This window comes from Heliangelus exortis, chromosome 19 (genome assembly GCF_036169615.1).
Source record: "Heliangelus exortis chromosome 19, bHelExo1.hap1, whole genome shotgun sequence".
In the NCBI taxonomy this organism is placed as follows: Eukaryota; Metazoa; Chordata; class Aves; order Apodiformes; family Trochilidae; genus Heliangelus; species Heliangelus exortis.
Genome location: NC_092440.1, coordinates 10,505,292 through 10,518,209, shown reverse-complemented (window position 1 = coordinate 10,518,209; position 12,918 = coordinate 10,505,292). Strand labels below are relative to the sequence as shown.

The 12,918-nt window shown below is 50.5% G+C and overlaps 1 protein-coding gene and 1 long non-coding RNA gene across 27 annotated transcripts in view; one reads left to right on the top strand and one right to left on the bottom strand.

The window, feature by feature from the left end:
• Positions 1–8,787: 8,787 nt before the first annotated feature.
• The window catches only part of NCOR2 (nuclear receptor corepressor 2), a 225,672-nt gene continuing 221,541 nt past the window's right edge, over positions 8,788–12,918 (bottom strand). For 21 of the 26 annotated variants that reach the window (XM_071763004.1, XM_071763026.1, XM_071763009.1 and 18 more), the window contains 3 exons: positions 12,644–12,871; positions 10,938–11,117; positions 8,788–10,831 (listed from right to left, as the gene is read on the bottom strand). In XM_071763004.1, coding sequence (XP_071619105.1) covers positions 10,656–10,831; positions 10,938–11,117; positions 12,644–12,871 — 584 coding nt within the window. In that variant the 3' untranslated portion in view covers positions 8,788–10,655. The remainder of the gene's footprint in view (positions 10,832–10,937; positions 11,118–12,643; positions 12,872–12,918) is intronic. The other 5 variants (XM_071763027.1, XM_071763025.1, XM_071763014.1 and 2 more) reach the window with 2 other exon arrangements.
• Positions 9,190–12,918, top strand: part of LOC139805061 (uncharacterized) — a 340,345-nt gene continuing 336,616 nt past the window's right edge. Inside the window, exon 1 of the long non-coding RNA XR_011729676.1 lies at positions 9,190–9,399. This is a non-coding gene — a long non-coding RNA (uncharacterized lncRNA). The remainder of the gene's footprint in view (positions 9,400–12,918) is intronic.

Genomic DNA, 12,918 nt, shown 5'->3' with positions numbered 1-12,918 from the left:
ATAAATGCCAAAAACCTCACCTAAAAGAAGCTGCTGATAATGGGCAGCTACAAATTAAATAATAATAAAACCCCACATCCTGGGATCCCTGTTCCACTCAACAAAGCAGAGCTGCAAGGCAACAACAGATGCCTTTATCCAATTTCATTCCACTGCTATGTACAGTCAACAAAGATGGGAGGGATTTGCCAGAGAAAGAGCCTTACCTGACACTGGGGCAGTGAAGACTTCCCCCAAGCCATCAGCTTCAAATAACCCCATGCAAGAAGACCTTGGGCTTGTTCTTTGCTCTTTATGCTCAGCAGGGAGCAATGTCACAGCCTGGACTTGCAGAATTGTCTTTGGAAGATCTGGACAATGTCAAGCAGTAGGAAAGCTGTGTCACAATCCTCAAAAAAATGTCACAAGCCACCAGCAGCATGCCTGGAGTGATGCATGTCCCAGCCACCCACATGAACTTCGTGTCCTCTGGCACAGGACACTGACCTGACACTTAGGCCACCTCTGTGGAGAGAAGATGTGGTGTGGAAATCTGTCACAGCAGAGATGCCCTGAGGTACCTCTGTGCACAGAGCTGCCGACCCTGTGGCTCCTACGTCTCACAGATGCATCCCAGGATGCCTGAACCCACATGAGGTGCTTGGGATGTGGCTCTGCAACCTCTTCTTGTCCAGTGATGCAGTTTCAGTGCCTCAGGGGACACTTTAGCTCCAGCAAGTGATCCCTCAGGGTGGCTAAATGGGTTTCTGGGGGCTTGGTCTGGTGATAGGATGGATGGTGACTCCCCTGCTCTGCACTCCCAGCCTGCTCAGCCCTGACACACTTTTGCTGATTTTCCACCCCTTGCTGGGAGAAGCAGTTCCCACCACAGATGGAGCCTCTGTGGCTGCCTGGTGGCCCAGAAAGGATGTGGCTTGGCCACCATGCTAACCACCCCCCCCCCGCCCTCCTGCCTGTTTTTTAAATCCCCTGATCTGGTCATCCAGGAGAGGAGCAAAGACCTGTCCCAGGGCTGCATGGCTGCTGCTGAAGCTCTGAGTCCTCTTTTTCTGGCAAGGTGCCTGGACACAGTGGGAAATTAGTGTAGGAATGGCTTGTTCAGGGGTAGGACTGAGGGTCCTGGCATTGCTCTTTTTTGGGGGGGGTGTAAAGAGGAGTTTTATAAGCTCTCTTTTTTGCTTCTAATAGTGATAGTGTAACCAAACAATTCCACTTCTTGGAGCCCAAGGCAGACAGGGAGTTCACATCTACGAGGGTGAAAATGCTTATCCCGGCCAAGCCTCTGATTCCCATCATATCCTTCCTACCCTGCAAACAGGCAGACAGCACATTTCTATCGTAAAAATACCCTCCTCTCCAGCTAATCACCTCCAGATTCCCTTCCTGAGCCTGTTCTGAACCTGGTGATCAGAGATGTCTACACAAATAAACATCCAGCTCATCTCCCCAGGGCTCTTCCTGTCTCACAACCAAATCCTGAGACCAGTGGTGACCTGCAGCTCCTTGAAGCACAAATGGGATCTGAACCCACTGCTGCAGTCCGTGCCCTCTCTGCAGGTCACCTGGATGCCACCCCAGCCATGCAGCCACCTGAGATGCCCATCACCTCCTGCTTTGGAGACCCAAACAGCTCCCAACACCCCCAGTGTGGCCAAGGAGCTGCAGGGAATCTGTGTGGGCAGTGGGGATGTGGTGGGTGACAGAGGGGGGGTGCAGGGTCACCCCATGGGCACAGCAGAGGAGGAATGAGCAGCACAAATGAGTGCAAACTCTTTGATGGAGGATTGTAGAAACATTACCTTCCCCCGGGGGCTTTGCAGTGAAATAACCTGATTCTTCATGAACCAGCTAGAACCATCAATCCCCCATTTATCATTTTTCAACATAAATAATAAAGGCAAGAGGGGAAGGTGCCAGCAATAAACCAGTTCTGGATGTAGTGTTGAAATGTGCCCCTTTCCTTTAAATCTGCCCCACTTACTGATAACAAACTGCTCCAATTAATTCCACCTGAGTCCTTGAGTGTTGGGCTGCAGAGGCCCCATCCCAGCACCCTGCTGGATGCTACTTAGAGTCCATTTGGCATTTATGGGGGAGGTCAGCTAGGAAAAATGCAGCAACTTTTTTAAAAAACCCCTCATATTTGTCTTTCTGACAAATGCCTCAGGAAATAAAAGCCTTTGTATTCTTCTTCTGACCTCTTCCACCCACAGACGGGGTTTTGCTGTGCTTCTGAAAGGTTTGGGGTTTTTTTTTTCCTTCTAGTGCCTGCACTTCCAGGACTTTCATTCTGGCTGCTGAAGGGCTTGGCTGCCTGACACCAGGGATGGATTTAAACCCAGGCATGCCCAGTGCCTGGCTGGGAGATGCTGCAGATGGCTGTGTTAGGGATCTACCTACCTGTTGTGGCCCAGAAGGACAACCTGGAGGTGTAGAGCTGGTGTCAGAGCTTCAGGTCGAGCAGCTGCCCCTGGAGGTGTTTAAAAGCCATGGAGATGTGGTGTTGAGGGACATGGCTTAGCACTGGACCTGGAAGCATGAGGTTAATGGTTGGACTTGATGATCTTAAAGGTATTTTCCAATTAAAAGAGTTACTTGAGTCCAGAATTTTGGGATGGCAGCAGCTCAGCCCTGTTAGAGTATCCATGGCTGGGTGAGCACTGGCTTTACCCTGGAATAGAGATTGAACCCAGAGCCACTCGGATCCCTCTGGAGTCTGGGAAGGGAATTGAGCATCCATGGAGCTCCAGGCTGAGTGAAGTGAAGGTGGAAGGGGATAGTGGAGCAGGACTTGGGGCTCAGGGTTCTTTGCACTGCTCTGCCTCTGGGTCTGCCCTTTGCAGCTTGGGCCCTTTCAGAGCCCTGCAGGACTTGTAAACATTTTGGTAGCCCCAGCCCTCTGTGTGTGCCTCAGCCATAGCTGAAGCTCTGTTAATGAGCCACGTGTTCCGAAGGCCAAGCTTGGCACAGGACCACGGGGACCCATCAGAGCCCAGTTCCATAATCCAGCTGTGGTGCTGTGCCCAGCTCAGCACCTTCTGGAAAAGCTTCCTTTGAAAAGCAGCAACTGCTCTGGGAGAAGGTCCTGCTGCCTTCCCCTGCCCAGCCCTCCCCTGATGCTTACCCCTCCAGAGGTCTCTCCTCTATGTGCACTCAAAAAAGGAGAGAAAAAATTATAATAATAAAAAAAAAGCAGCACGTATATTTTTAAACAATGCCTAATGGTGATAAAGAACATCTGGAAAGCAGCCTTGCCCCTCATGGAGTCCTCCATCTCCACATCTTGATATCAAACCCAAAAAGAAATCAGTGCAGAAGGGACCTGCCAGCTCAGAGGTGGGGAGCACTCACCTGTGGGTGCCATCAGCCTGGGGACAATGGCCACCAGCAGGTGACACAGGGACCCAAGAGCCCCAGAGAAGCAGGTGACTGAGTGACTGGGTTAAAGCCATGCTCTCTGCTGGGAGATTTTTGGAGGGCAAAGGGAAGAGGCTGCTCAGCAGCAGGTAGATCCCTCACCCGTGCCTGTGCCTCCTGTGCTGGCCCATCTCCCCCAGGTCCCCAGGGAACAGGGCTGCAGGAGAAACCCTCCAACCCTCCTTCCTTCCAGTCTGTTCCTAACCAGTCTCTTCCAGCCAACATTAACACACTTTGCTTTACTTCCCAGCATGGTCCAGGGCAGAAAGCAACATCTGGACCTAATAAAAAAAAGCTGCCCTCCCCCACAAAGAGACCCAAGAGCAACCTCTGCTATTTGGTTTCCAACCTCCACAGCTTGGTTTCTCCTTCACCAGGGGATGGAGGAGGCAGCTCCAGCTCAGGGCTTGCTGCTGGTCTGAAGGGGAGCAGGGTGCTCCAACAGATCCTAGTGACTGAATTTATCCTGGTATCTTAAAAACAGGTCCAGTGGGGTGAAGGGAGATGGGTTTCACTTCTAAGGAGCCAGCACCACTTGAACTGGTTGTGACTTTTTGTCGAGGTACAGCTTTGGAGCCTTAGGATTTCTTCTTCCCTCGAGCAGCATGGTGCTCTTTTTCGGTTCCAAAAACACCAACACTGGAGGTGGCTCTAAGCCAAGGCCCAGGATTAACAACCCCATGGGGAAAAGCTCTGCTTCAGTCCAACTGGAATGCAGATCCAGACCTGGCACCCATCTCCAGGCACGCACCGACCGGGCTCCTCCTGTCTGACCTCTGGCAACCGCTTCGCTTTCTGGAAAGGGTTCAGGATGAAACAGCAGCAGCAGAAAATACTCCTGGATCTCAGGCAGAGCCTGATCAGGATTGAGTATCTACACTCTGGCCTTCTGCAAACACCCAAGCCAATGGAGCCCAATCCTTATCAGAGGCCATGACTCACCAGAGCTGTTCCAGGGTCCATCCCAGCTCAGCTGCTGACAGCTGCTCTGAGAAGAGTTTGAGGAACACCTTAAATGAAGATGTGTCTTTGAGAGCAACTTCTGGGCATTATTGCTCTGCCTTTTGCTCCTCTGTGCCACCAGGGGCTGGAGCAGAGTCCCCAGCAGCCCTCAGAGATGTCCCTGACCTGCAGGCATAGGGATTGCTGCAAACACTGACCTGCAACCTGCACAGCAATTGGGTTTGCCTGGCTTGGAGGTCATGCAGACACCTCCATGAGTTTCCTCAGCCTCTTCTTAGGAGTACTGGGGGCTGCCATGGCAGTTATTAATGACACTTCCCAATAAATCTCATCCTTAGCATGGCTGGACCTCACAGTAGTGCCAGGGGTGTTGCCTGTCCCCTGGAATCGCTGCCTTTTTTTTTTTTTTTTTTTTTTTTTTCCCAAGCAAGGGTGCCCTGCGGAGCTTAAAACAGCAGCTGACTTCAAAGCAGAGAGCTCTCCAGATGGAGAGTACCACCATTCCCAACACCCTGACCCTTCATCAAGTTACATGCATTTAGAGGGAGGGACATTTGGATTATTCCCAAGGCAGGGAAACACACTGATCTCTTCCAAAACACAGACTGGGAACGACTGGGGACCAAGGTTCCTCTCTGCCATGTAGCTGGCAAAACAGATCCCCAGGAGGTTATTTTTGTTCCCTCCTTGCTGTGAATTACACAGCAGCATTTTTGGACTCTCTGGTGTCACCATGGGAAGGGACCTGCAGCATCCTGAGGTTTTCCCTGCCCCTGACCCCATCCCAATGAGTCCTTCTCAGCCACTGCAGCTCCAGGCTGGAGAACTGTGCAGCCAGAGATTTTATTCCAGGAGCATTTCTGCAAAACTGCTTTTGGGGTTGTTGTTGTTATTATTATTTTTGTCTGTTTTCTTGTTTGTGCACCAGCCCCTCTGACACCACTTGCACTTCATTAAAGCCAACACCAATCTCAGCTCGCTCAGACACAACTACTCCAACCTCCCTTTGGTGAAGAGTGATTTATCACCTCTCTGCTGCTTGGAGTCCTGACAAATGCTCATTTCAGTAAATACAGAAGGCCAGAAAAGAGAGAATAAATAAACATGACAATTAATTCAGCTCTTACCCAGCACTCCACTCCCCTCACACACTGATTCTCCTTCTCAAGTTTCTTAGGAACCCAACTCTTCCCAGAAGTGGAACACAAACTGGGTTGAGCTCAACCAGCCCAACCCCCCCTGGCCCCAGCTAACACCCTTCAGTGTCCCAGCACTGATAAGATCCAGGCACCAAGATCCCATCAAAAGCTGCTCTATTTTCCTTCCAAGCTACTCGCCAGCCTAAAACATCTCATCTCCTGCCAAGATCAGCTCTTTAACCCTCTGCATCATTATCCGAGAGCATATACAATTTCATGGCAAATCACAAGAGCTGATGAATGGCTCTTTGGACTGCAGTTGTCAGGACAGTGTAAAATGCTTCCTGCTGTCAGGAGCCCAGGAACAGTTTCCAGCTTTCTGGCCAAAGCCACCTCTGGCCCATTCAGCTGCTGACTGAAGAGCCCCTGGGAGCTGCAGCAGGCACAGAGCTGGGTGCCACCCCCACAGAGGTTCCTATTCTAATGTGTTTTGTACCCTTTTTATTTTACTTGCACCCTGGTCATGCCTGGGTGCCACAGCTGCATCCCTCTCCCTCCCCAGCACCCACAGGGCATAGGTCTGGAGGATGCCACAGCCCAAGGCTGGTGCAGCAAGGACATCATGCCCTTTCCTTCCTGTTCATTTAACTCATCCTGTTTTTTAGCTAACCTAGCTAAACAAATCTTCCCCTTGCTTTAATTCCAAAAGAAAAAAAGGAATTCCTCATAATCCTAACTAAAGACCCACCAGGAGAAGACACCACCAGGAGAAGGTCACAATGCTCCTGTGCCTTCTCGTGGCCTCTGTCCAGGGCAAAGACACCAAAAAAAAAAAACTATCTTGGTTTTGCCTCTCCCCTTCAGAGCCCCCTGTCTGCCACCCACTCAAAACATGGGTGAAGCTGACACTTTTTTTTTCACTGCTGTATTTTGAAGCCATCTGCTTTTGTCCCGTTTCATTTTCATCTCCTTCTGCAAGAGCTTTTCAAACAGACTTAAGTTTTCCATCATTAAATCATAAGTGTTGGCCTTGAGTTTAGAGTTTCCCACCTTCTTTCTCCACCACCAGCATCAATTATTGACCAGGGCTACTGCTGTCAGCCCTTGTCTGTGTTTAAACCCTGATGTGAGAGGCTGAAGCAGCTTGGCTTCTGTTTGTACTACTTATTAACTTTAATTGCCTTCAGAGCAGAAAAAGCCTTTCCAAGAAGGATTTCAACAAAATCTCTGGGCTCAGAGATCTTTAAGAGCCAGCAGGTACCTACCTCGTGGATTCTGTTGAGCCTGGAGGTGGCAGGTTTGGTTGGTGTGGGCACATACCTGGATTTCAGATGGTGTCTGGGTGATCCAGAGAGGATTCAGGGCCAACCTTCAGCAGCACAGAGACAAGAACCTTCTGGACATCCCTTGGACAAACCAGGCACACAGCACTGAGGAGCTTTCCTCCAGCATCCCTTGGTGACCACACTCCCTGGGCACCTCTCCCTGCTCCCCAGGCTCAAAGCACCCAAAGAGCTGCAAGAAGCTGTTCCAGGAGGGTTTAAAGGGGTTTTATGTGCCTCATGCATACAAACAGGCAGGACAGAGCTGGGTTTTGCTGCCAAAAAAGCTTTCCCCCTGTCCCTCACCCCCTTTTATTTTTATTTCTTTTTTTTGTGAGTGGGGGATTTGATTTTTTTGCTTTTTAATTATTTAACCAGGCAGGCAGTGTTTGGACACTGCTGCCCACCCTGCTTACTGGTGGGCACACCAAGCAAGGTAACAATGAGCAAACCCCTTCACCTTTAGTAGAAGAAACCCTCAGAGCAAGCTGCAGAAATATTTACACCTGGAAGTTTCTCAGCCCAGCCCCACTATCACACAACTCACTTCAAACCAACTGTGCACAGGTTGGTTGTTCCAAAGATAGAGATTCCCCCCCTGGGACAGTAATTTGTCTGTTTCTACAAGTCACAAAACTGGTGAATGTTGACTTTAAACTTGGGTTGTGTTTAATTCTTTTTAATATTTTAACCTGACTTTCTCCTGGGTTGCACGACCACAGGCAGAGTGTACGGAGATGCTTGGTGGAGCCTGCTGTGAGGTTTTGGGGTGCCTGGGGACACCTCAGTCCCTGGCTGGGGGGTGGAGTGAGGGTCAAAGTGGGGCAGGAACAGAGGAACATCTAAAATCTGTAGGAGCAGCAGCTCCTCCTTGGCCAAAACCATATTCCCTCAGCCCACTTGTGAGCAGGGAAATGGGGGGCCACTCCATCCATCCATCCATCCATCCATCCATCCATCCATCCATCCATCCATCAGCACTAAGCCACAGAGCTCCAAAGGACTGAAATAACCTTGCAAACATCTAAAAGCTCCTTTGACACCCTCACATCACAGCCCTGGGCATCAGTGGCGCTTCAAAGCTCCTGGCCAGCCCCTCAGCCCCCACAAAAAAGATGTGGTAGAAATGAGAGCCAAGGAGAAACATGAGGTTAGCACCAAAGGGGGAGAAAAACTCTCCAGCTGGTGCCTTCAGGTGCTGGCTACACCAGGGGAATGCTGCTGGAGTTAATGGGGAGGAAAACCCAAACCTACTGCAACCAAAACTGCGAGGAGTCTACAGCCCTTCCTGATGTCCCAACACTGGTCCACACTCAGGTGTCAGCATGGGATGATGCCCACATGGTGAAGAACCCAAGGCCACCTCGGTGCCTCCATCCCCAGTGCTCTGCAGGGCTGTGGCTACCACTGGAGAGCCAGCACCATGCGTGGCAAGGATGGATGTGGTCACCCCGAGGGCAGCAGCTCAGCTCAGGTGCTGCTCTCACCCCTCTCTCCAGCTTCTCTCACCACTCTTTCCACATCTCAACCCATACCCAGGCCCTGCATGGCTCAGGATGTGATCCCCACAGCCACCTTCCACCAGCAACAGGCACCTTCAGGACTCCTGGAGACACCAAAGCAGCACACAGTATTGCTACTGTGCCAAGTGGGAACTTTATTCTTTCTTGTGTTTTGTTTTTTTTTTTTTTTTTTTGGCTATTTTTTTTTTCTGAAAAGGTCAAGGAGGCAGCTTTGAAGATGGGTCAGATTTGGATTTTTTTTTTTTTTTCCCCAGCAAAATCTGCAACACTTTAATAACTTTATGCCCAGACCTCAGCTCTGTTGGTTTTTACATCTCAGAGCCACAGAGACACCAGCAGCAATAACTTGGGAACGGAAAGACTTCCACATCACTTGTGCATTGTCTTGGCTTTTTTTTTTTCTTTAAAAAAAAAAAAAAAAGGAAAAAAAAAAGAAAAGCACAACAGAAAAGACACCAACATCAATGAACATTAAAAACCTGTACATTATAAAAAAAAAAAAGACAAACAGGAAAAAAAACCAAAACAACCAAAAGAAAAAAAAAAAACCAAACCCCAAACAAACAACAAACACCATCATTTTCTTGCTTTGAAATCAGAATCAACCTGGGAACGTTGCAGGGGGAAAGAAAGATCCATGGGGAAGGTGTCGGCTGCCGGGCCCACGCATTGGGTGCTGGCTGCTCACCCAGCAGCAGAGAGGCAGAAAGTCTGTGCCATGCTCCTGGTTCCTCTAGCGTATAGAATGCAAAGCATTTAATACATATTTTTTGTTGGTTTTGTTTGTTTGTTTCTTTTTTTTGCCATTCCCCCCCCCTCCCCAGAGTGAGAAAGCAGAAGTGAACGAAAAAAAAAAGGTCTAATATTTTGTTCTTTAACCATGTAACTGCAGATATGAGCCAACATCATGGAATGAAAAAACATAATGTAAAGTAGAGCATTCGTGTGTATCACAAAAATACAATAAAAACTTTTTTTTTCCTTTTTCTTCTTTTTTTTTTTTTTTTTTTTTTTTTTTTTTTTTTAAAGTTTCCTGTGAACTCCCTGCCATGCCAGCCTCCTGCCCGCTGCTCCCGGCCAGCTCGGGGAGGGGCTCCAGAGAATCAACATCTACAACCAGCAAACTATTTCTGCTGACTCAGCAAGGGTGTGTGGAACGGGAGGGGGAGGGGGGGGGGCCTGCAACCATGGCAAGATTTTTTTTTTTTTTTTGTAACTAAGTTCATACATTCTCCTGACTTACAGATAACTCTGATGGATCATTATCTTGTTTTTTTTTTCTTTTTCTTTAAACCCTTCCATACAATGGACAAACTCATCAAAGCCTGCGTGTAAGAACAGAACGTCTTTTACAACACGTAATACTGTGTTTTGTTTAAGTCCTTCCTTGCGTAAAATATTGACATAATTCACTGAAGGTATCAAAAATATACCCTGTAGACCAATACAATTTACAATTGCCTTTTCTCACCATTCAGAAAACAATGCACTTAAAGCAACCCAGCCCCCCCGGGGCAGCACCCGCCAGCCCGGGGACATCCCTGCCCGCTACAGCTTCCACCAAAGGGACCAGGACTTTTTTTTTTGTGTGTTTTGAAGAAAGAACGCTTCATCCCCTCCCCTGCCCACTCATCCCAGCCACATCTCAAGCATCTTGAGACCACTCTGGGGCTGATCTGTCTCTCGACGTGGGACCGACGGGCTGCCAGGTCAGCCAGGGGGGCACCAAACCAGGGCGTTCCCTCCTGTATCACTTCTTAAACGTATCTTGGTTTTTCTTTTTCTTTAACCCACACAAAGGTTCTGCAGCACAGCCCCAGGTGGGGAGAGCATCCCACAGCCCCTCACTCGACTCCAGCAGAGCGTCCAAGTGCACATCCCCCGGGACATGGCCACTCAGAGGGGTCACCACCCACCAAGGCTGCCACGATCCAAGATGGATTCCACGGGTTTTGTCTTGTTAAGGCTTTTTTTCTTTTTTTTTTTTTTTTTTTCAGACCGGAAGAGGATGCAGAAATTTCCAGATGTTGAAAAAGTAAAACAAACAAACATATCATAATAAAAAGAAAAAAACAAACAACAAAACAACAACATCCCCTCAAATTGGCTGGTTGGGTGGGGAAGGGTATTTAAAAAAAAAAAAAAAAAAAAAAAGGAAAAAATAAAATCACTCTGCTCCTGTGTCTGCCCTCCTGAGAGCCGGCGGCGCCGGGGCGGTGGGCGCTCGCCCCCCGTGTCCCGCTCGCTCCCCGTGCCCTGGGTTTGGTCGCCGTCTCCCTGCCCCCGTCTCTTCATTCACTGTCTGAAAGGGTTTCGTACTGGGAGCAGAGCAGGGGCTTGGGCTCCTCGTCCCAAGCGTGGTGCTGGCTGCCAGGGGTCCCCTGCGGCAGGGGGGTAGCGGGGGCGGCGGTCACCACCCCGCTGGGCAGCCGCATGGTCAGCGGGTTGTAGGGGAACGGCGTCGAACCTGCGCGGGGAGGAGGGAGCGAGCGAAGAGTCAGCGGCCGTGTCCCCCCCCCCCCCTCAAAACCCGAGAGGGTGACACGGCCGCTTTTTGGGTCCCCGAAACCTACCTGCGGATGAGGGCCTGTCCTCCCAGACACGGTTGGTGAGGGGTGTCCGCCGGTTGCAGTCCCCCTCCGAGTGCACCGAGGAGACGGAGGGCGGCCTCTCGCCCGAGGGCAGCCCCGGCGCCGGGGATTTGGCCTTGCGGCTGTTGGGCCTGGCAGCGATCTTTGGCTTCCCCCCTCCTCCTGCAACGAGAAGCATCTGCTTGTCAACCCGGCTCCTGGTGACGGGGTTTTAGTGAGGGGGGTGTGGGTCACAAGGCCGTTCCCTTTCGAGAGCTTGCAAAAAAAATGGCTGGTGGCAGGAGAGAAGCTCAGCCCCGGGGCCGAAGTGCGATGGGGTGAACTCTCAGCAGTGGTGGCACCAGGAGGCTTCTGTCCCCTCCTGGGCTGCTCGCTGCTCTGTGGGTTGGTGCTACCGACCATCCCGTGGAGCAGATCTGAGGCAGGAGCAGCCACCGAGCTGCTCCACAGGGATTGCTCCTGAGCTGGCTGGTGGCTCAGCCCACAAACATGGGTCGAGGGACTCCATGTGCCACAGGGACCTCCCAGGAATTCTGTAGGTGCTGGAGCCCTGAGCACATACCCTGTTCCCATGGCCCACATGGCCAGGAGCATCTTTTTGTTTTACAGAAACATCCCTGGTGATGTTTAGCCAGTTTTTAAAAGATTTAAAGCAAAAAAGGACCTCTGCTGGGTAGGCTGGCCCAGCTAAATGGGGGGAGCTCCCAAAGGGGAAAAAGATGGATGGGCTCTGCATCCCACCCTGCCTGCCAGGACAGCCTGCACCAGGCGCTGGGAAATGTGGCTGAAAGAAGCTGCTGATTTCATGCAGGAGCCAGAAAAGCTTTTCTGCAACAAGTTAAAGAGCATCTGCTCCAAGCTGACCCAAAGGAAGGTGTGTCTGTGTCCAGGACCCTGCTCCTCAGCTTTGGGGATCTGTGCCCCGATTGCCAAGGGTGAGTCCCTGGCTGCTGGGCTCTGTGCAGGGCAATCTGCCCTTTGTGTGTGTGAGGGGAACAAACGCTCTGCCCCACCTGTTCCCAGTCCCTCTCCCTTCTTTCTCACCTGGAGATTTGCAGAACAACCCTTTGGGGCTCTGCTTAAACTTCCCCCAAAGCTAGGCAGACCCTGTCACGGTGCCCAGCCAGCTCTGCCCACCGGGCAGCTCATCCCCAGCCCTGCTTTCTGAACTTATCCCCCACTTCTACCACCTTCATCCCTGCTAGCTCTGCCTTGTGTCCCCCCCCGAGCCCTTCTCAGCTCTTTCCCTTATTTCAGAAGCAGCAATCCCACCCCTGGTTTATGGACAGTTTGGGATGACTACGTAAGAAGTTTACAGATTCATTTTTTGGGGTGTGGGTTTCCCGCTCCCCCCAGAAAACCTTTCCATGGTGTAAAGAAAAAAAAAACATTAAAAGAAAAAAAAAAAAGGAAAAGGAGATATTAAAAACCAACAATCGGGGAAAGGAGCAGTCAGTGGTTTAGAGAAAGCAACAGCACCTTCCAAGACTATTGAATTAACATCAAACAAGACCAGGATTAATCAGCGGATTCACAAAGCTCGAAGCTGGGGGAGGGAGGGGAGAAAAGAAAACCAAAATGAACAAAAATGGGGGGGGGAGAGTGGGGAATAAATCCACCCACCAAAGAGGAAATACAAAGGCTGGGAATTAATAACAGAGAGAGCAAAGGTGGAGAGGGCTGCAGACCTGGCAAGGAGCGCACGTCCTCGTTTCGTCCATCAGCAGGAGTTATGGGCATAGCAGCGGGCAGGCTTGCACTGGCATTCAGAGAGTTAAAAGCATTGGCACTGAGAGGTGAGCGCTCTTCCCACTGCTCGTCATATTTACCCATTAGGGCTTTCCTAATTATTGCCTCCAACCCCATGTTGGTACTGGAATTCTCTTGGACCGACTGGCTCCTACAACTGATTAGCCCTGGGAGATACGGGAGAGGGAGGAGAGAGGGGTTGGGAGACGGGGGG